The 23,553-nt window shown below is 39.3% G+C and overlaps 1 protein-coding gene and 5 long non-coding RNA genes across 16 annotated transcripts; 4 read left to right on the plus strand and 2 right to left on the minus strand.

Moving 5' to 3' along the window:
• Positions 1-1,017: 1,017 nt before the first annotated feature.
• Positions 1,018-17,809, minus strand: LOC100646273 (muscle LIM protein 1). Of its 9 annotated transcripts, none has more exons than XM_003401616.4 (9): positions 17,652-17,809; positions 14,621-14,745; positions 12,508-12,670; positions 8,319-8,445; positions 5,044-5,140; positions 4,520-4,604; positions 3,038-3,334; positions 2,292-2,612; positions 1,018-1,947 (listed from the first exon to the last, which is right to left on the minus strand). In XM_003401616.4, exons 2-9 carry the CDS (start codon positions 14,733-14,735, stop codon positions 1,671-1,673), a joined length of 1,482 nt encoding a protein of 493 aa, XP_003401664.1. In that variant the 5' UTR covers positions 14,736-14,745; positions 17,652-17,809; the 3' UTR covers positions 1,018-1,670. The 9 variants fall into 9 exon arrangements, 8 of the variants coding, with proteins under 8 accessions (XP_003401664.1, XP_048269413.1, XP_048269414.1 ...); XM_048413456.1 differs by having other exon boundaries at positions 14,621-14,740; positions 17,652-17,790; XM_048413457.1 differs by having other exon boundaries at positions 17,534-17,672.
• Positions 3,334-3,907, plus strand: LOC125386584. The gene is made up of 2 exons (XR_007226893.1): positions 3,334-3,675; positions 3,751-3,907. It is a non-coding gene; the product is annotated as an uncharacterized LOC125386584 (long non-coding RNA).
• Positions 8,556-9,453, minus strand: LOC125386587. The gene is made up of 2 exons (XR_007226899.1): positions 8,871-9,453; positions 8,556-8,760 (listed from the first exon to the last, which is right to left on the minus strand). It is a non-coding gene; the product is annotated as an uncharacterized LOC125386587 (long non-coding RNA).
• On the plus strand, positions 9,834-10,415 carry LOC125386588. Its single transcript, XR_007226900.1, has 2 exons — positions 9,834-9,969; positions 10,059-10,415. It is a non-coding gene; the product is annotated as an uncharacterized LOC125386588 (long non-coding RNA).
• On the plus strand, positions 12,669-14,716 carry LOC125386586. Its single transcript, XR_007226898.1, has 2 exons — positions 12,669-12,919; positions 12,999-14,716. It is a non-coding gene; the product is annotated as an uncharacterized LOC125386586 (long non-coding RNA).
• A 104-nt stretch (positions 17,810-17,913) lies between the features above and the next one.
• On the plus strand, positions 17,914-23,327 carry LOC110120005. 3 transcript variants are annotated; one of them, XR_002308541.2, is made up of 3 exons: positions 17,914-18,232; positions 18,325-19,234; positions 20,319-23,327. It is a non-coding gene; the product is annotated as an uncharacterized LOC110120005 (long non-coding RNA). The 3 variants fall into 3 exon arrangements; XR_002308542.2 differs by having other exon boundaries at positions 18,325-18,874; positions 19,001-23,327; XR_007226892.1 differs by having other exon boundaries at positions 18,325-23,327.
• The last annotated feature ends 226 nt before the right edge of the window (positions 23,328-23,553 follow it).

The following is a 23,553-nucleotide window of genomic DNA, read 5'->3' on the forward strand; positions in this document are numbered from 1 at the left end:
CGTGTCCCTGACGATACGAGAACCTTTCTGAGTGAAAGCGATCGAGAGAAAGAGTGAGATAGAGTGAAAGGTAGGAGAGAAGAACGAAAGGCAGCCAGTTCCCGAAATGGTCGAAGGAAAACTTATCGCTGTTCGTTTCGCGGGAATTAAATCCTTCGGTCGAAGAGAAACGACGCACGTCCCATGAAGCTCGTTTAATCTTTAAGTACCACGATAGAGATCGTTAATCGATAGACTACGGATTTTTATGCGAAATTAAATTGTCTGATGTAGCTGGTACTTCGATAAGAGTACCACGATTTTCTTAGATTCGTTGACAGTCTAAAAGGATAAAAGAATTAGACACAGACGCGAATGTTCCAGGTTGCGCATGAAGAATTAATAGACGAAACGAATCCAAATTCTAATTACTTTGATAAAGTCCAGGTCTCTCGGCCGAGTTCGTGAAGATAATAAATTCGCAGAAAAATCCGTAAGCCTGATAACCAACAGCCTGGTGATTTATCAAGCCGAGAGAAAAAAGGTATTTATTTTACACGAACAACCAGCTAAACGTGATCCACCGATCTCTGTCCGATCTGTGTTCAGGCCTTGTGTCTATCTGCGGCTACTTAAAGATTAAATCATTGATGATTTCCAGCATCCCTAGGAAACGCAAATTCCTATGAGAATCTCGCAGTTGGAGGAACGTGTCGTTACTCTCTCGACGTCCAAACATATTTTTATATAGTAAATGCTTCGGGTCTATCGTCTAGAAGAATTATCGGTAAGGATGCGCCGAGGCTTACTTGAAACGATGACTTTTCCTTCGACGAGGTCTTCGATCAGACACAATTGGAATGTCGAGAATGCCGTGGAAACGACGTTACGCCGCTTCCCTTTCCACGAAAACACAAGCCAACCCTCTGGTTTGTTTTTATCTTTTTTTTTTTTTTTGGTTCTCTTATTCTTTTTTTTCTCGAAATATACATTTATTGAAAATAATCATATTTTGCATCTGTTCTTTTTCGCTCGTCATTTCTGTCGTTAACTACAATTGTTGCTGCTGATTGCGGTCCAGGTATTTGTCCTTTGTACTCTGTGTGTCATGCTCGTCACGCCTTTTCCCCTCAGACAGCAGACCCTAACTGGAGAAAGTAGATGGAGTGGAAATTTCGCCCAACATTGGTCCCTAACGGAAGTGGACAGGATGCTGAGTCTGCTTTCGAAGGAAAAAGGGAAGGACCGAGCTTCGATCCCGCGAATTTTCGCCATACAAAAGTAATAAAAGCTTGCTCGTTTACATGTGGTTCGATTAATCGTGGTATCTCGGTCGTTCGTGCGCCACGTCGCCGAACAGCATCGACGAAACGTGCGTGCAGTCTTCGTTACGATCGAATAATCGGTGTGTCGTCGTTTAGCGAACAAATTTCTTGGCTTTCTGTTTGATTTCTGGAGCAGCGTGTTTTTCGTCACTTCGTCAGAGTTAGTCGAGGAGTCAGGCGTCTATACATATACATATTCCTATACACACGAATAAACGAAGAGCCCAGTGCAATATAGCTTGCCACGGTTCTGGTCGTTTATTCGGCTGTATATGGCGGATATAATTATATTTATGTGTATATTTATATTTATATATATATATATATATGAGACTGGTTTCCAGCGTTTCGACGTTCCTGAAGAAGTTAGGCCATCGTCAGGGTACCCGCCCCCATGCCGAAGCCTACACCCTTCGGCCCGAAATTCCGGTTGTAACAGCCACGGCAGTAAATGTCCCCGTCTGGGGCATCGTTCAGATTCGTAGAGTCTAACGAACGGTGGCACTCGGCACAGCTGAAGCAGCGCTTGTGCCACACGCGGTTCTTCGAGATCATCTGCTCCGCAGCGTACACTGGGTAGCCGCAACGCGCGCACCCGTGACCGTCGTTTCGCTTCTGACCCACCTGAGGCTTGGCATCGATGCTGCAACGATTTATGAAAGCGTCAGAAAAAGTTAGGGACGAGTGTCTGATATCTGTCGAATAATTGGTCTGCGATCAGTGACTGTTTAAATCTTAACATATCTGTAATTCTCTCTTTTGATTCTAATCACGTTATTCATGCAGATTCTCAGACCTGCCATGAAGAACTGGAAACTGGGAGGATCGCAAATATGTCGTCTATTCGTCGTTAAAGTTTAAAATCTGAAGTTGGCTATCTCTACGGGGAGAACTACCGTTTAAATCTTCTTCGGATTAGAGTCAAGATACTCGAATTGAAGACGTTTCAGTTCACATTAATGGAGCAATTAAGCGTTAGAAACTTACTATGAGGGAGCGTGATCTCCATTGGTTGAAACGAGAGTCGGGGTATGTCCGAACCCAAATCCTTTGGGTCCAAACAGTTTACTGTAGCAAGATCGGCAGTGGATTTCCTTGTCAGGTCCGTCACAGGCTAGCATGGAATCCAGAGGTCGATGGCATTCGGCACAGTTGAAGCACTTCTTGTGCCACATAGTACCTTTGGCGAGCTGTTGTTCGGCGGCGAATACCATGCCACCACAGCGGGGGCATCCCTGACCAGCCGGTGCCTTGATAGCCGTCGTATCAGGATTGTAAAATGGGCGAGAGGCTGATATTTCTTCCTCCCTGAAAGAAAAATTCTCTTTCACATCCTGTTCTTTCCAGAGTATTTCCTTCCTCGTTCGTCATTGTCCCATGGTACTTTGTTTAAATGCCTGAGACCCTGCAAGCTCGAACGTCTCAGACTCTAAACATCTGAATACACTTGGGAAACCAGAAGACTGAGACTCAAATCTTTAGAATTCTAGAAATCCAAGTGTTTAGAAGTCCAAAGACCCAAACGTTTGAAATTTTGCAAACCCAAGAATTTAGGACATCTCAATACACTTGGGAAACCAGAAGACTGAGACTCAAATCTTTAGAATTCTAGAAATCCAAGTGTTTAGAAGTCCAAAGACCCAAACGTTTGAAATTTTGCAAACCCAAGAATTTAGGACTCTAGCGAGCCAAGTGTTTCAAGTTCTAGATACCTAAGGGAGAGAGTTACTCACGTTAGGCCATCGGTTTGTAAGAATCCCGATCCACATGCGAATCCGTATCCGTGCGGTCCCCATTTCTTTCCGTAGCAAGTCTTGCAGTAGACGTCTTTGTCGGGCCCGTCGCAGGCGATGATAGAGTCGAGAGTTTTGCTGCAGTCGTGACACTTGTAGCATTTCCTGTGCCATTCGCGGCCCTTTGCAAGCACCTGTTCAGCAGCGAATACAACGCCACCGCAACGTGGACAACCTTTGCCAGGTGGGGCCTTGATTACGGCGGTGTCGATCACGGTTGTACGAGGAGCAGCATCGCTGTATTACAAAAATTAGACCAACTTTTACCACCAACCCTTTCAGTCACCGATATCAAAGCATCGAGTTGCACGAACGACAAAATAAATTGTTTAAAAGTCGAATCTTTCCTTTTTTTTCCATTTTACAGGAGGAGCTCATCTTTATTGAGAGGCTCGATGATGAAATTCAAATTTATTCTCGTTCAAGCGACTCGACTCTGGTTTGAATACTGGCAAGTGACGAAAAGAGAAAAAGCAATCCATGCAAATGACCAGCTAGTCCATACCGATCGGCAATTAACATTCAAAATTCTCAATGCTAATGAAAAACACTACTGAAGAGGTTTAGAATGCAAATTGGTAACGTCACATACGAATGGTACATTTTCCTGGAATTTTATTTCATTCTTTCTTTTTTTTTCTTTTTCTTTATAGTACTATCACGTTTGGAGTATACGAGGAGGAACATGCGTTTAGTGCACGATGCTGAATTAAATGTACCAGAGGTGTTATTTACGATGGTGTTTTAAGAATTAGTATAGTCAACACTCGGAAGCAAATTTAGCGGCTGAAAAATAAGACAACGGTGAAGGTGAGTAATAGCGCAAAGCGTTAAGGCGTCGATTCCTGTGTATGTATGTATGTACACGTATACCCGTGAAGACACATGCAAACGTCCGTTCATTCCATCTTTCACTCGTCCGGATTTCTTCAACTTTGAGAAGTAAATGGAGCTCGACCGGCTCCTCGAGGTAACTCCTTTCGTATAATCAAACTTTAATCGAAAGACAAATCACTCCATTACTGTTAAATTTGAATCTACTCGTTGTATGCGAAGAAGAATTTGGATTTTCTCCACTTGAAAGAAGAATTTGGAAAACTACATTTGGCGTGAGAATTAGTTGAAAGAAAAACGGTGCACCCTGAAAATCGGGTGGTCAGACGGACAGACACGCACACACATAGAGAGATGGAGTAGCTGATAATGGAATAGCATAACTATGGGGGCGCGTACCCCTCGTCCTCAATATCGCACTGCAGCCCGATCCACATAACCCCAGCATGGCCAATGCCTCGCGGACCGAATTTCTTCGGATAGCAAGCTGTTAAGCAGACAAGCGCATCATATATAGTGAGAGTGTAGAAGCCGAGGCGGGATATCTCTCATCTTATTCCCGTCTCAGTCTCGGCTCTGAAAACCCACCCATTGGCGTAGCAGTCGCTTTGTAGGGCGCCACCACCCTGACCATAGCCATAACCCTTCGGTCCGAATCTCTTTCCGTAGCATACTGCAGAGAACACGTGTTAAAGGTATCTGCTCGTTCTTGACCTAGTTGCCTGACGTCCTCAGAGTATGGCATACTTGGATGTGTTCTATATATCCTTGTACATCTTCTTTTGATCCTCGTCAATTTTACACATTGTTAATTACCGGTCGATGCTCGTCTTTAATAGGTACGAGTATTCGACATAGATTTTTCGTTTAGATTATTCTAACACCAGGGAATTTATAGAGTTTCTGGTAAATGTAGGTTGAGCTAAAGTAGACTAGATCGCTGGTAGACCAGAATATAAGAACAGTGTAAATTGATGAGTCATGAATTATAGGAAGACACAGGTTGAGCCGAAGCAGACTAGATTGGGTACCGACAATGATTGGTACCATCTTTCAACGAACACATCCAGTACTTCACACCTGCGGATCTTAGAAAAGCGTAACGTACTCACCTTTGCAGTAGATGTCCTTATCAGGACCTTCGCAACAGTTGACCGAGTCTAATCTCTTGGAGCAGTTGGCACATTTAAAGCATTCCTTGTGCCATTGCTACGTGGCACACAAAGGGACGTGTGTTAGTCACTGAAACTGGGAGGGACCGCAACGTGTCTTACGTTCTATTACACATAGTTATTCCCAATTGTTGCAATCGTTATTCTCTAATAAATTTAGTTGGAAAATTTTAGTGCCTATTTCTATCGAAACAGAGACTGAGGCGTTCTTGCTGCTGTTACTTTCCAACCAGCGTCTTGAAAATCGTAACAGAAGTTGTGAGTGAGAGTGAAACAAAAGGAAACAAAGGTCAGAACACTTCCGAGGGCATCTCTGGCCAACACGTTGGACCTCGCTCCTAGAAACAAGGTCTCTCTCTCGTTTTCCAGAGGAAAACACGTGGACTAAGTCTTCTTTAAGTTGGAGCTCGTTTTGTGTGACTATTTATGGAACACTTTGCGCCAGTGTATACCACGGATCTTAGTTTTAACTATGGACCATCGCTAAAAAGGATACAGAGGATCGACCAAAGACAAAGGATGCAAATCATTACTTAGGTCCACCAGTGACTACATTACATCCTCTATCCAACTTTTGTTTCAACAAAGATATTCCATTGAAATTGAAGTTTGATTCTTCACATCGCCATTGTGAGAAGGAACTATAGTAATTTTCTTGGTATTTTTTCCTAAATTTATCTAAATACTACGACTTTACGAAGTTTATTTCTGCACTGTGATAAATATCTTTTTTAAATCATGGAAATTTTGTCGTTGTGCTTCTGATTTGTTTACAGAGCTTCTGTAGAGTATCTATTATCCTTAAGAAAGTAATAAGCAAGACAAAAGAACCGCATTTAATTCAATTATAAAGTTGTGGATCTCACAATAATTTTTATAGAAACGATTAATCTTTGTCGAGTAAACAGAACATAAGATATAAATTATCTTTTACGATATTCGTTTCATCATATTCTATCTATTTCTGGTTACTAGGATTATTATCTAAAAAGTGAACAATGAAAGCTCGCAGAAAGCGAAATATTATTAACGATATTATTTAATGAAAAAACGTTCGTTTCATTCAATATTTCTTATTATCTGTTATTATCATTTATATTGTTTTTAGAGAGAGTAACATACTCATTGACTGACCTAAGTATCTTCGATACACATTTGGACAGTGTGTGCAACCGAGATAAAGAAACGAGCAGTGAGAGAAAAGAAAAAATACAGATTTGTTGGATTGCAACAGATACCTCGACAATATATCTCGCGATCAGGACCATCGCAATGAAGCGTCGAGTCCAGAGACCGTTGACAGGTTTTGCACTTGTAGCATTGCTTATGGTAAGCCTAATCACAAGAAGTAGGAATAACCATGGTATCTCAGGGACAAATTTCTTCTCATGATCGATTCGATAGAATATTGGTCTTGGTACCGCGACGTAACGAAAGGGTTAATATCCTAGCTTGAGCTTGCAAACACAAGATACTGTCGATTTGTATCGTATATGTTCGTAAAAGTTGCTTGCAAGCACTTGATGCACCTCCAATTGGCTAACGTCCCCGAATGTCGTCATACACGGTTAACAATAGACTAGAAAGATGAGACTAATTGAGCTTTCTCTTGAACATTCTGAAATTTGATCTGTGACAAAGTATCGTTTGAGAATTCTGAGGATGAATGTTTATCTGTTCTTTGATTCACTTGTTATGTAAAATGACTTTAAAGAGAATTGAAAAATATTGAGAAAAGAAAAGGAAGTTGACACATAGAGGAACAGCTCAACAGCTATAGTCAGTGATCTATCTTGCCCAGTTTCTACCAAACACTTCCATAAATCCTGTCACTTATATACCGAGATTAAGGTAACTATGAAAATTTATTCTCAATAAAAGACCTTGACACGGAAAGCCCGTCGACGATCACATTGTGAAACTTTTAAGCTCTATGATCGATCAAGGCCGCTTAAGATTCTACCTGACCGACGTACGGTGACACCCTATCGAAGGTAAAAAGGCCGGACAGTGTCCTAAGCAGAGAAATTAGCCTGCATCGACTTAATCCACGGATTGTTCCAAGTTATTTTCCAACATCGAACGCGGCAAGGGCCAGTTGGTTCACTGCCAAGCCCGACGAAGACAGGAAAAGCTCTTGGGCCAGCACCAACGGCAACAAGCTGCCGTCGACTCATCCTCCAAATTCTCTTTCCGCTCTTATTTTTTCCTTCATTGTTATGAAATTACGCGTTTCGTCAGACGAGAAGATTACGGAGGCCCGTCACGCTCCACCGACTACCTGGCACCTTGTCAGCCAGTGATCTAGTCAATTTTAGCATCGCATAACGCGAGGCCGCTCTCGAATGCTCTGCATACGCCACGAAATTCGATCAATTTTATCTTGCGTTTTCTAAATGATCAAAAACCAGCGTTACAGTCTAGGTCTGCGCAAGATCGAGGCTACCGTGTTTCGACATTGGTCCTTCCAGAACGTTCAACGGAGTAAGATTAGAAGTGACTAATCGTCGGCAACGAGATTCTAAGAGGAATTCGTTCAGTCCAATTGGCGGCTCGATTAATAACTTCGGATTTCATGAACTGTTTACAACTCCCCTCTATTTGGATCACTCGGTATCAGGTTGCCTGAACAAAAATAAAGCGGTCGCGGGCTAAGAATACTTTGTTAGTAAGACTTCTTCCTTTGGTTTCTTCTACCAGCCAGACATAACTTGTGGAATTGTGGAGCTTTTTTAAAAGGGGCTCTAGAGCTCTATGATATATTTAGGTAGCCTGTGTGTTCTCTAATTAAATAGTTCAATCTCTGAGACTCAGCTACAACTACTGTCTACTTAGTCTACTTAGTACGGTTGCAAGGAATACTGAAACATCCTCCAACCAAGAAATTACCATTTTGTCTTATCATTTTGTACTTTCAGCGAAAAACCTACTCGATCATCGTTTGAACAATTTGTAGCAGAACATTTGTACGACTGAAGTGGAGCATCCTGAGAACAAACGTAGACTTTTGGCAGCATTCGATACTGTCAGCAACTTTGGCAAGTTTGATTCGACTTCGAAACTGGAATATCTTTTTCTATGGCTGAAATATTTTGAAACGCAGACTTTTTATAGATCTTTCGTGGAGCTTGATTACGGCTTTGACGAGTCGCGGTACCAAGGTATAGCGCAATGTCTCGAAAGTGAATGGGGTGACCAATTCTGTGGAAACTCACCCTTCCTCGAGCTAGCATCTGCTCGGCGGCGTACACGTATCCTCCACATCGGGGACAACCTTCCCCTTCAGGCGCCTTCGCGATGGCTCTCGGTTCCAGAACGGCGTTCGATCCCCTCGCGAGCTCCCTAAAAACGTGTCCCTTGTAGAGATCAGATTGTCACTCCTGGCTGGTGTCATAAGGTCAAGCTGTGATTTCCAATTGGCGTGCCAGCGCCCCACATTTCCACCAAAAATTATTCATTCTGAGCAGATTGGAATTAACTTCTTTCACAGCCGATTTTGTTTCCATTTTTCTTTCTTCCAAAGATCTTGTATGACTGAGATAAAAACTGATGCTGTTTACAGCAGGGTTGCTTAATGCCACGAGGATAAAATAATAGACAATGTTGGAAGTATTCTGTTTGCAACTGCTTGTTTCAAATTTGTTCATTATCTGTACTCTGCACATTTAATAGGAAATATTGAAATTATTAGTGACAATTAATATTTGTAAATATACCAATATTTATTGGACCTGTTATAAGGTGTTTCAACATTTCTAGTCAATTACCTGTCATTCTGATACACCTCACAGTCATGTGTGATAAGAATACAACAGCTTTCTCCAGCATTTGTCAATAGGCAATCGAGGAATATTAAAAATATAAGAATCTTTCAGTAAGTAACCAACAATTATTGGAAACACAAGATTTGAGAATCTATGAGTAGCAGAGAACCAACCAAGAATTATCAAAAATACAAGCTGATGTATTTTCCAAGTTTCATTAACACAGATAATAATTAGACAAGATAATTTCTCTCGTTATTTCTCAATTTTTCATCGCCACTTGCGACATTTACACGAGCACACGGTGTGCCAACAAATTCTGAAATTTCCACTTTTAGCTATTTACGTTGGAGGATGATTTTAGAAAAATTGCTGCAACCAGCTGCAAATAAAAACAAAAAGGAAACGTAACTGCACGTCACCGGCTGCGAAAATGTTAATTCGCCATAGGGCAGCTGAATTAATTTCAGTAAATTCTTCGAATCTTTCTTTTTTTTTATATCTGGTTATAAAATGACTTATGGGGGACTTATTATATTATTGGGGGGCGTTGGAACACCGGGGGTTGGGGAATCACCAGGGACAAGCAGACAGTACAAGAAAACACCACTGCAAAAAGCAGAAGAGGGAGGGTCGACCAGTAAAATGACGAAACTTCGAATCTGAAACTGGTTCGGTGAGCGAACGTGAACAATGAATTTCCCAGATTTTCCTTCGAGATTCGATGGCAGTTTCCGTCGTCTACGGGTCGACGCACAAGACTCTAGGTGAACAACTGATTACCAGAAACCGGTGAAAGAATAACAACCCGGCTGTTAGAGTGTTAGGCACATGTTAGTAATCGGTTAGTGACCCGTTTCCCCTTCGCAACCACGCAAAAGTGGCTTCCGCCGAGCCCCGAGAGGAGAGCCAAGAAGCGGATCGTGTGATAACAAGAAACCAAATGATAATACGTTTTATTGAGAAAAAAGAAACAAGTGAGGACAGAGCAAGAGGCACAAGAATGAAAAGAAAGAAAGAAATAGATAGAAGTAAAAAGGGAGATCAAAAAAAGGGATCCAGAGGAAACCAAAAAATAGGATCATAGAGAAAGCTGAAGAAGGTTCTTGATTAAATCAATTGAAATAATTAAATAAACTGAAGCGATTCTAAAGAATTCTTTTACATTGTTTTTCTTTTTTTTTTTTTTAGGAAGTAGCTGAAGGAGGAAACCGAAAAAGCGTTCATCTACGTATAACATCTGTATGCGTGTGTCTCTGTAAGCGTGCATTATTTGTATGCCTATTTACGTATATGTATGCGTGTGTACCTGTGTAATGTATGTATGGAAAATCGCGTCTAAACAGAAGCACCCATAGAGTTAGACGTGTTAGCAGGGTTACGGGGTTACGTGTGTTTGAAAAAAGAGGTACGAGAGGCCGTGCAGGTGTTGTACCATGGATCGATCAACCGAGATACGTTTGTCGTTATCTGTGGATGATAATAGTCGTAGGGGAGAAAAAATCACAGAAAAAAAGAAAAAAAAAAGAGAGACGCTTCTCTGAAAAGTTTCAAGCGATTGGTTTCCCTGTGAGGCGGTAAGAAAGAGAAAAGGCAAAGAGAGAGTCAAGAGATAAGATAGAGAAGAGAGAGGCGGAATCTGACTCGGTGCTCACCATTTTTTTCTTTTGTTACTCGCTAGTTCCCTTTATCACGAGGATTTTCGAGGGCAGGCTCGTGATAAAGCGACATATATCGTTCGATCATGGGCCTCCGGTTGGCTCGCACTCGGCGGGGCTGGCGGGGGTACTAGGGTATCTTTTTGCTATTTTACATTTTTCTTTGCTTTTGCTTTTTTTTCTTTTTTTTTGTTTGGTTTTTTTTTGTTTTTTTTTTTTTTACTTGACTATTTCAGTCAGCTGTTTTACTTTTTGTTCGCGCTGTCGTACTTTCTTTCCTTTCTTTCTTTTGACAGAAGAAAACAAAGAGAGACGGGCTACTCGAGACTTGGGGGTGGCGAAAGGTGAAATTGGGGTTTGCTAGAACGGTTAAAAGAAAATTGGACGGGCCTGGCTCCTGTGTAAACACAGATTTTTCGTCCTCGAACCGTGTTTGCTCGGTTCGTTCTCCGTTGTTGCATCGATGATGCCAGGTGGATATCTTTCGGCACTTTTTTATATGTTTAAATGTTTAACTATATATATATATGTATAAAGCTAAGTAGGTGTGTAGGCACGTACAGTGGGTCAAAAATGTTTTTGACATGTACTAGATTTGTAGCTTCGATTTCTTTCTCCATCTGTACCACAGTAATCCTATATTATACTTGAAATTTTCCTATCTTTGAACTCAGTCGTTGGAAAGATCCATTCGTTTCATGGCAAGAACATTTTTGTCCAACCGTCAATGCGTTTGAAAAAAACACTCGAAGCAAGTGTCAATGAAGAACACCAGATTCTTCTGTTTTTTTTTCTTTCCCTTTTTAAGTCTTTTAATGGCACTTATTACAGATGGTACAAATGATTCTATAAACTAGCGTAATGTAGTGTAGTAATCGCATAAAAGAAACGAGAAAGAGTATATATATATAGTAATATATATCTGTATGTATATAGATACGGCTGGAAGAAAAGAAGAAAAAAGAAAAAAACGACCGTTCTTAGTCCAGTCGTTCACACGGACAGAGAGAAAACGTGAGACAACAACGAAAAGAAAGAAGACAAAAGAGAACAAAAGAAAAGGAAATTGACTTGAAGGAGAGAGTAAGACAACAATGAAGTAAGACAGAAGGGGACAGAGAAAACAGGTGATACAGAGGAAGAAAGAACAAAAGAAAGGAAAAGAGCGAAGACCAGAATAAGTACGGATAGTTAAACGTGACAAAGAGAGAACAGTCGACTAGATTAAAACACAGTTAATTATCAATTAATTATAACGTCGTCGTCGTTGTCGTCGTCTTAGCATCACCATCACCATCATCACCATTATCACCATGATCGTTGTCGGTGCCGATGGACGACGAGAGAATCGTAAGGAAAGCGAGGAACTGAAGTTAAGGCGTTTGCAGGGAGCAGTCAGGATCAAGGGCGATAAGACAAGAAGAAGAAAAAAGAAGATGGCAATTAAAAGGTGGGAAGGTGAAAACGAAGAATTAAAATTAGAGATTCCGAATGAGAATAAAAATAAAGTCAGGCTAAAAGAGAAATTTTGTTGAGACAGAGAGGGAGAAGAGGTTACAGGGTCTCGGGAACAGGCCAAAATTTAAATGGACCACGTAGTTCGACACGGTCGTGATGCTGTATACACATAAACGCAGACGCATGCTCTCGGTCCTTGGGTTCTTAGTAGGCTGCCTTTGCTTCTTCCAATTTCGTTTCTTCCGGATACGGTTTATTGTACCAAGAAGAGGATCATGCTGTTGGATCATTGGGCTGTCGATGTTGGTTGAGTCGGTCGTATTCATTCAATTTATGGTAATTATTTTTTGTTTTTTCTTTTTAGTTAACGGCACGTGTATGGCTTTGAATGGGAGGTGGTCTGATCGTACAAACGACTGAGGGGAGAATCTTGTTGTTGTTTTTTTCTTGCTTTGGGAGAAAATAGGAGTTAAGGCTAGGTCAAAAGGGTGAGGAGAGGTTGGACGACGGGCAGGTGCACTCACTCGCTACTCTTCAAATGTTCGCCCTGATCCATGGACAGGCAACCAGCGCCTCCACCGAAGCCGTATCCTTTAGGACCGAACTTGCGTCCGTGGCACACTTTGCAAAATAGCTCACCCTCGTGCTCGGAGCAGTTTGTCGAGTCGAGCAATTTGCCGCACAGACCTGCAACACACAGGCATAGTTCGTTTGGCTTCCACCTAATCCATCATCCTGATATTCCACTCGAATAAGTGGATTCGCCCATTCATGACCAGACTATACTTAAAGCATCTGTAATCCGAGAATCTTTAAGAATCCCTTCTTGAAATTAGATACGTGCCCGGTGGAATGATCGAATGGGAAATTGTTTCAAGAAATTGTGGAATATTTGAAATTGTGAGAAACAGTAGCCAAAGGGTTGTCTTTGTGAGGGTAGGAAAACGTTGAATGGAACTTGATGGAGCGAAAAAGTGATGAGCTCTTGTGATCTTTTTTCTTTTTTTTTTTTTAGGAAACTATACTCTATTTCATACCATAAGCTCGTTGATGTGTTTATCTATGTTTGAAGCAGCTTCAGGAACCTTTTGATGGAAAAGTAATGAATACGATGATGAGGAAAGAAAAGTTTATGGCCCTATTGGAATTACTATCTAAAAAAAGATTTAAAAAGCCATTTTTAACACAAATTGAAAGAACACAGGCTTGAGCCTGGCAATATTTGTCACTGGATCGAGTTGACAGTTTACAGGCTTGTAATTCAACTAATATAATTAGATAGACAGAATGCTTCACCTACTTTCTTCGCTAGCTGCATCTTGCTAATTACAGAACAGCTTAACCTAGTTGAGAGTTAAATTTATCAAGATTTTCTTGTAAAAATCACATGAACAGTCCACAGTAAAGATCACGAATTTGTTCCAAAATGCAAACTTAGCCCAGATCGTTGAAATACTCAAAAATACGTTTTTCTAGAGCCACAAAATTTGTATACAAAGTTACAAACTGATCATTTTCACTATTCTAAAAATTCTAATTTTAAATTTTCCACAGATGTATGACCAGCCATAGTCTACCAGTCGCTATAGTCGAGATGGCCCTACGACACTAAGCAACAACATCATAGTATAACAATCCATAAGCATCCAGCCAGAACTTAGCCTTATTTGGTAATAAGAAAAATAAAAAATCCATAGTTGGATCGCCCAAAATTGTTAAATGCATAATTATCTTCGATCTATTAATTATTATAGCCACTACTAATTACTAGCCCTATTTCGACCATTAACCAGCTCAGGCTCATAATAATTATTTATGTAATCATTAATTATTCAAAAAATGGCTCGATTTTATAGGAACAAAATTTGTTTAAACCTAAAATATTCACGAATAAGTGACAGTAGCGGCCGAAATTTTCTATGCAGCTTATTTCCGCTGGTACCTAAAGCCGCGAATGAATATTCAATGGGGGTTGCTATTTCGAGTAGGATCACGAAGTCCGGATTTTTCTCGGCGAGTTCGCGCGGGTCGTTGCACCCTCGGCTTGACGTTGGGTGGCGGTTCTATTTGATTTCTGGCTAGCATACAAAACTAATTAAGGCCAAGACAAACCATCCGGGACTGGGATAAAACTTATTTATAGAGGCGGCTAATTTTAAAAACGGCCGATGGTGTTTTTGCGCATTGGGGTGCCTCGGTCCCCAAGACCCCCGATAATTCGTCGTTCAATTAAGAATTCCTGCAACTCGGATTATACCCCTGTATCGATCGGTCAATTATAGAAAGACATTTCAAAGAAATTTTACGTTTTTGAAGCAATCAAAATTTCAGCGAATTTGTATTTTCAGGAAGATAAGTTAAACGCTTTGTACAACATTTAATCAAAACTCTTTATCCTATGTTTAACGGGAAAAGATAGTTTGAGAATGTGTGACGTGGTATGTTTGTCGAAATTGATGAAATTTGATAGAACGAGAAATTTTACGAACACGTTATATCAACATATTATTTAATTGGATAAAAGAAGTTTGAGAATGTTCGAAGACTCGTGTTTGTCGAAGTTGAGTCTTGAACCATTGGCTAAAGGGAAATACGTAGCATACTCTCGGAATAGTAACATTTGATACAAGCACTTACCACACTTGAAGCACATCTTGTGCCATTTGAGTCCTCCGGCGACGCGTTCTTCCGCGGCGTATACGGATTTGCCGCATTTGGGACACTTGGGGTGTTCTACTGGCTTAAAAGGCATTTTGTCTGTACTGAAAAACAAAGAAAGGTCTTGGATTATTATCTCGATTATTATCAATTATTCTAAAATATTTCATTTATTTATTTTTCCATATGTTTGCCACTCTTCTATGGGTATGAACGTTTTATTTATTTTCACATTTTTCAGATTATTTTCCAAATAATTAAAGATCAAATTTATCGTATTGTGCGCTGTGATGGAATATTTTACGAAACTTTTCGAAGAAGATCGAAGCAAGAAGATTGGAATTGAAATGTGGAGAGCAAGTCTCGTATTTTTCGTGTATTTTACAGTGCATAAACAACGAATAACAATAACACCGGTAACTCAGCCACCGATTACCTAATCCCGCAAGAGGAACATAAACAGTTTCAATCTCCGCCCTACTGCCGCAGAACGAATCTATTTTTACCAAGTTCGAATCGCAACGTGTATTCTCGCTGGCTAATACCCGCGAAAGATACGAACAAAAGAACAAAGACGAAGAAATGAAGTTTCTTCAGGAAGCTATTACGATCATAACATACCATCTTATGAAAAATTGCAATTAACTTGATTGGCAATGATATTGTCGATTAACATATTGTATGTGAAGCCATTGATAAAATTAATCTAAATTCTTCATCGAACGATCTGTATTCATAGAAACGGAACGAAGAACGTAATGGAATGATGAAAATTGCAAAAATCCATTCTAAGAAAAGGCCACATGGTTCCTTTAAAGTTTCGTTAACAATCATTCATACGTCGCAACGAACTCTTAATAGAGATGATAATAAAATTGCCCTAGAATGGGAATTCCACGCTTAAATATTGTAAGGAAAGAGATTTTTAAGTGCTATTCTTCGTCAGTCAAAGATAAAATGTCAGACGAGCTTTGAAAGATTGGAAATTTTTAAATTTCCCGCCACGTGGCTTAACATAACCTAAAATAAACATAGGAGTAAAAGGCCGACGAGTAAAATAAACATGAGGACGAATAAATCATTCGTGTGCCAAATATCAGAAGTCGTATTGCAGAGACAAACTTGTTATTCGAAATACAAAGTTGCAAATGTGGAGGTTTCGACGATGTGACTTTTGGAAGCGGCTCTGGTGACGAGTATACTGACCACGGTATTAGTAGAAACGCTAGAGAGACCACGAGAGATCAGGAAGAGAGACAGAGGATTCTATATCCGTGCAGACGCAAGCCGGATCGCGAGGCCGTATTAGGGAAGGTGCTAGATTCTCCACAACGCGGTCGCCATTACCCCTACCTTCGCGTCCAGTTGGTCCTTCCTAACCTATACGTCGTTTTTCATGATTGTCTATATCTACTCTTTCAATATTGTCTAAGATAACAAAATTATTTAATTTCTGACTCGGCTAACTGATGAAATGTTTCAATGCCTCTTCGGTATTTGCAAATCTTCCTAACCTATACTTCATTTTCTTCCATTTGCCTCGGTACTTTTCCATCATGATCAAGGACGACCAAATTATTTCATCGTAATTCGGCTAACCGATAAAAGATTTCATCGATTTCCCAATCTGTATTTCATTTTCTCTCATTATCTGAAATAACAGAAATATTTTCTCGTAATTTCGATAACCGATCAAGTTTGAAAGTCTTGTCAATATTTCGATCTTAAATAAAAATCTCTGCTTGACAAGAGAAATAAATTTTAGAAATATTGAAACGTGATAATAGTCGATTATAAGATCTATGATGAGCCTAATTCAAAATTCGGATCTCGTCTCTTCCGGTGAATTCGATTTAGAAACTTGGTAACTTAACCTCCAAGTATTCTATCGGCTGAGTCATCAGGAAAAAGTAACGACGATACTTTGTACGCGGTTGTTTGTACATACATATCTCCGTCTATGTTACATCATAAGAGCCGAAGAATGTCTTCTCCACCCCCGTGTAGACTAAATCCGGACGATCTCAAATTTCATCGCGTTTTAGCGAACCCGTCACGCGTTTTAACTTTACGGCCCGCGTAATTCTGCTGTGTAAGATGCGTCTGAACTAAATGTAGCTTTCCACTCGGACAAACATTCTCATCAAATTTTCCGATCCTCTGGCTTAACACCGAAGATTACGAAAGCCAGATTGTCCATCCTCCTATTCGCTTCAATTCTTTTAATTGCCATTCCAATAATTCATTGTCCAATATAAAATATAATTTGGTAGCGAGAGATGAGAATCGGAATGATACTCGAGCTTTGGCTGTAAAATTATTCGCTCAATGACCATAAGAAGAAAGATATGAGAAGATCGACGGTTTTGTCAATTTTCTGACTTTTGCGTCATTTGTTTGCCAAAAAAGAATATTCTAATGTAACGTTGTCAGTTGCAGAGAAAAATGGGGTAAATCTACAAAGAGCCAAGGATATATTCTGTCACACGAAAGAATTCAAAGATACTATTCAAATTCAATGCTGTAGGACCTAATGATCTAAGGCGACAAAATAATCTCCTCATAAACCGAGTAACCGCTGAAAATGTTTCCAATGCTTGCAAGGTACTAAGCTTATTTTCCACCAAATGCCATTGTCTAAAATAACAAAATTGAAGTCTTTCGTAGATCGGTGGAGAAACGTAACGATTTTGCCTCCTTCACTTTGAGTACCAACATAATAGAAGAGGGATAACTGCAAAATTCTCACTTCCAATATGATCCTTACTACAGAAAGCAACTAGCTACGAGTAGGAATCTCCAAGTGCAAAATTATCCAAACTTAATAGAAGAGGGATATAACTCCAAAGATCTCACTTCCAATCGACAATTCGATCGACATCGAAAACCAACCACTCTCTAACGTTTTCTTGGAAGGATCCTGAAAATGGGTGTGTTGTAGGTTGTACGATGATGTCTGGATGGCCGTGGAACACTGTTGCTTGCTCGCTGCGTGTACTCTACTACTCACCACCGGATGTCGGGTTCGAAGTCACGAAAATGAAAATCGGTAAACTCGGGGAGGAAGACAGGCGTGAAAGATGAAAAAACACCGAGTAGCACTCTACACCGCACTAATACTGGATTCGAATGGCTGTTCTCGCGTCGTGCCCGTCCTAGTCATAGCCAGACCTTTGCACACGGCACGTGTGCATCGGAACGTCAGTGCTGTTGACGACAGCGTCGCGGCGGCAAGAGGGAGTTACACTAGCCGCCTTCCATCTAGCGGGGGTGTTACACTATACTTTGGGATACCGAAACGGCCGCTACTCGTTAACTCGCTTTTCTTTTCCTCGCATCTTATCCTGACTCTCTGTCGCTTGATTCCATAAGAATTCCAAACGATCGTATATATTTATCTGAATTTCTATCTTTGTAGACACAATCGGAGGAACAGCACATCAGCCCCTATTTGTTTTATTTCCATGTTTTATACGATTTTGCACGTTGCGAGAATTCTGTGCAGCTTTGCATCTTTAAATGACACATAGAGTCCAAGTTACATGGTTACATGACTGTAGCTCCTTTTTGCTATGGAATGTTCCACAAATTGTGAGTATTCAGTTGCAGTAGAATTTTGCTTTTTGGATATAATCGAGTAACGTTGGTTCTCGCTACTGCTCATATCGGTATGTTTCTTGTAGAGGATAATGGGGTTTGGAAGAAGTTGCGACGATCAGGACATGTTTGGAATTTTAGAATCCAATTTACATGATGTTTGGTGTGGCTGATTTGCGTCGTTAAATATTTCACAAACTGGAGATGTTAGTGCGAATTTTCAGGAAATTGACGTAATTAAGAGATATGGGAGTTGGTAGAGGATATTGGACATTAGTCTATTGCTGCTTATTGCTGTGCAACTTTTGACAAGTTGAGATTATTAATGTCATCAATGTCGCTTCTATCAATGAATCGTAAGAAAATTGGATGTGAGGTAGTAGAACTCTTGTTTCATGGCTGCTTCTGTTACCGCCTGATAAGTAGTCTAATAGATCTTATTCTATGACTATTTATATTGTAATCTGACAAGAAAGTATTAATAAGGAAATTAAGACGAAACTTGATGCTATACGAAGAAGAACAATGTAAAAGAATTTTATATGAACAAACGATATGAAAGAAACACATATTTCGAACAATCTTGCTCTTTGTACCTGATCCTCGCTAGGATCATCGTCTCTAACTAAAATCTAGGTCAGTTACATTGAAAAAGTTGTAATACAAATGACAAAAAAAAAGAACAAATTCCTTTTTCTTTAAAGAACCATCTTTTTCTGCAAATATCCATTTTGCTAGGAATAATTTGGTGTCTAACGATAGATGGTGTGTAAAAGATGCTGCAAACATTGAGATAACAATCGGCATACTTCGGAAACGTAATATTTACGGCAGGAGAAAGAGAGATATTCGCCACGGGAACGTTAGAGAAATATACAAGAAGATGGGCCACGATTTTGTAACACCGTAGTAACGGCGTGGATTTTTAGAAAGAAACCGGAACGCAGCGAGAATATATCTATAAACGAGCCGAGAGAGCAATGAAAGTCGAAGCCTGTAAGAAATTTCAGAGAAACCTGAGAACTCTCTAAGCGAGATTTTATTTCATGGAACGTGAAATACAGGCCTTGGAGGAGGTTCAAGGATCTTTCTCGTTCAATCTTTAAATCCACTCTGTTTGTTTTATTAACGCCTTTATAAATATTACAATTTTTATGTGGCTCAAACTTAATCAAACATAAATTAGCACTATTATTTATCATGTTGTTAGAGTTGGTTCATTTCACTTTCATCTAAATCTATTCCATCTTATTATTTTTTTTCTAAATATTCAAGTTTACGTCGTTTAAACTTAATCTCGATTTTTATTCAAACATAATCAAACCTGAATTAAGCTAGTCGTCGTAATATCGTTGGAATTGTTTAATAATATTTCAATTTCGTCTACATCAACTTTTTACTTTTCTACATTTATTGTCAAGAATGTTTTTCAGATGTTGAAAATTTGATATCAAACCTAAGTCCAAACTAAATTAAACCAAGCTATTTGTCATGATATTGTTAGCTTTGGTTTATTTCAGTTGATGATTCGCTAGCTTTTTCAAAATGCAGCGTTTGAATCATGCTTCCATATTTTTTTACTTAGCTCAAACTTGAATTGGTTTACTTCAAACCGTATCAAACTTCATCAAACTTAGCTTGACTGTTGATCGCTATTTCTTAAAATTGGTATACTCTTTTAATCTGATTGAAAGTTTGATGGGTATAATTTTGGATGAAAATTTAGGAGTGTTTGAATAAGGAGCTAAAAATTTGTCAATAACGGTCTGAATCATGTTGATGACAATGCGCCACGTATTTTGGTATTCGTTTACATTGTGCTACACAGGAAAATATGTTTTCTGAGCGATGAACCAGCGAGAGAAATACCAAAATAAATTTATTACTCATACGTTTTGGACTAATTCCCGGGCCCTAATGGCATTCGCGAATTACAGCAATGCGATACCATAATTTTTAAATTAACACCAGTCGAATTGGCACTAGTTCAATTTTTAACAAAATCTTTCCCCCAACTCTTTCCTCCAAAAGTAAACTTTCTCCTCTATCATCGTATCATTAATTATAATTTTTATTCTAGAATGAAAACGAAGAAATCTTTCAAAGAAGTAACTACATATATTAAGAGACTATAATTCAGAAAAATCTTAAGACCAAGAAATTCCAATTGAAGGAAGAAAATCCAACACACAGTCAGTATAGGACAACATGGAAGAACTAACTAGCCACTTGGAATAGAGAAGAAAAATGACGTTTCAAGAGAAGCTTGATAACTACACATTTATAAAAAATTTCAATATGCAGAAGTGTACAAAGTTCATATACTGTACGAAAATATCGAGAATCATGCTCAAAATATCAAAAGCGAAGTAGCTGTCGTATTATTTCAAATGATACGGATACAAAATTCTACTTTGGTTCCACTCCTTTACACCTGTTCGTAAAGATACAAATTTACTTAAAAATCCACAGTCCATTGGGTTGGCAACTAAGTGATTGAGGATTTTGTCATTAGATGGTATTGATACTAATAATAATAATACAAATTCCATATAGAGATCTGAATTTAAATTAATCCTGAAGAGGAGAACTTTCAAGAAGCAACATCAAAGTATGAAGCAACCAGCTCAAACGATAAATCTTAAAAGAAAGCTTCCAGACAAATAAGTGAATACATTAAGAGTGAATAATTATATAAATTTTGAGGAGGAGAAATTCCAAGGGCTGAGACAGTTGGACGAAAAGAGTCCAGCACAATGGCTTCCTGAATGCTGAGCTTGCGTGGGCGTAACCGCGGTGCGATCATATACTCGGCGAGCTTTTTACATAAAGCCACGTGCACGCATATAAGTCTTTCTAAAAATAGAAATTTGAGCAAGATACTATTAATAGTGGATGAGTGTGTTGCCACAGTGGATGTGTACGTGGCTCTCACTCGATTTTGCTCGCTGCTCGTTACCGACCAGCTTTTCGGAAAGACCGCCCCTAACCAAATGAAAGAAAAACGCAATTCGATCCTTAGCCACCACTAGCCCATTTTCGCGCCGAAATAAAAGTCCAACTAGCCTTCCTCCTATAGTTTCGACCTTGTTCGTCATTTCATCGTACGAGACACCAAAATTATAAATTTCATCCTTTCGATATGAACATCGAGAATGATAAGCATAAACGTCGAATTTTCCTAGATTTTTCTGATGTTCGATCGATGTTCCGATGATGTTCTATTGCTCGATAATTGAAGACAAGAATAATATTTGCCAAAGTCGAAGAAGTGACAGGAAAAATATTTTTTTTTTTTTTTTGTAAACGACTCAAGATATTTTTGATATTGCCAGAAGGATGAGGAGTTAAAGATTTATTCTTCGCTTGAATTGCATTTATGATTTTGCTCGAGTTTAAATATTTGTTAAATAAATAGGTAATTAAGCAAAAATACGCGATGGAAAATTCGCCATCACGATTTTCGAATTAGAAATAAACCGTAGTATTTTATTTTAGATAGAAAGTTGAGTCATAATTTTTACTTAGACCAGTTTATGATCTCGCTTCTTTTTCGTTTCTTTCAATTGGATTTTATCTTTCTAAGTATTTTTTTTTTTTTTTAATTTTTTATTCTCTTAGGAAGAAAACCACACGACCATTTAGATATATCACGGGTGATCCCTTATGAAACATTCAACCCTAACGTTTTCCGTTGCTATTTTAACGCGTGGACAATAAAAAATGTATAAGTACACGTATATAATTAGAACGTTGTCCGGAGACACGTGACACGTCACCGCGGAGCGTTGTCTCGCTGATTGACAACGAAATTCGATTATGCGCCTGAGAATGGATGTCCGTTCAATCGCGTCAAAAATAGCGGAAACCACAGCAAAGAGGAAGTGCTTAAAAATTCATCGCTACACGAAAAGTGCTCGCTTTATATATATTTAACCGAGAGGTGCAACGATCTCGTCGTGTATCCATTATGCAACGCGACTGCAAGGAAAATTCATGAGATGTTCGATAAAAAGCTTAGAAAAATCAAGTAGGTAATCATACAGCATAATGTATTAAAATACTCGATTCCTAATAATTTCCATGGATGAATCTCTTTTCGGTATTGCTATTTTTATTATTTTATTAGTTTTGTTAGTTTGTTGTTTGTTTAATTAATTAATAATCAAATTCTCCGTTATTTTCGCTTTAAACGAATAACATAGCGTAATACGCTAATTTGTAGTTGTCCTGAAAGAATTTTTTTCGAAAAGATATAACCTAAAAACTTCTGCAATAAATTTTCATAGTACATCGAGTAATGGGTGAAGTCAAAGTTAAACTGTTATCGCTGTTCGAAGCAAATCTCTTCAGGCGATGAAACTCGGCCGATAACAGGAGAGATTTTGCACAACATCAGAAAGGGCCCCATTAGCAGCTATTAAATTGAGCCAGTGCACATAATGCAGAAATTCTTGACTTGTTCCACTTGACCGTCTCTCTCCTTCGCTCCTCTTCACAGGCTGAAATTATTTCCGTCCCACTGCGGGTGTTACATGATCACGGAAGAGCTGACTTCGAGCCCATCCCTCGAATATCATCCATTCAGTTCCCTAGTTCATAGAAACCTGCGCCATTTCTCTTCCAATCTAACCTTATTTTCTTTCGTAATCCAAGGAAAATTACGAAACAAAATTTTCTACGTTACCCAATCGTTATATAAACCTAGAAAAATGCTGATCTTTGGCTACGTTTAACTTGGTTTAACTGTGTTTAAACTAAACTTGGTATATCAATTTGGACATAAGCTTTCCCTTAAAGCCAACCTTAATTCTTTAATAAGCCCGTAAGAAACCTACCACAAAATACTCCATTATCGTACCAACCTCTAAACCTAAGAAAACACTGACATCTCTCATTTGCACAATTGCCCTTCGACTTCTACGCGTTTCTCTAACCAAAGATTCATTTTTCCACGCGAAATCGCGACCAGACCTCGCAGGCCCATTTATCTCCCAGCAGATAAAGTAGAAACCATGTAAAAATACCGCGTGTTTACAAACACGAAGCGATATAAATAAAAAGAATAATCGGCACACTTTCCCTAAATCTTGGATTCTTTTCAAAGCGTTAATGCCCCGACGATGCGAAGTTCATGGGGATTTCTTGAGAAATAAGAACGTCGGTTCTTTGGATGGCGAGTTTGTAGGACTTACTTCCTCGTTATCACAACTGGTTCAGAACACGAAACTCAGGAAAGCAGATATAAGTATAGAAAGAGGACGGCCTAGTTGCCATCGCGGCCATCCGAAATATTAGAATAAGCCCACGCGCGT

This window comes from Bombus terrestris, chromosome 16, assembly GCF_910591885.1.
Source record: "Bombus terrestris chromosome 16, iyBomTerr1.2, whole genome shotgun sequence".
NCBI lineage: Eukaryota > Metazoa > Arthropoda > Insecta > Hymenoptera > Apidae > Bombus > Bombus terrestris.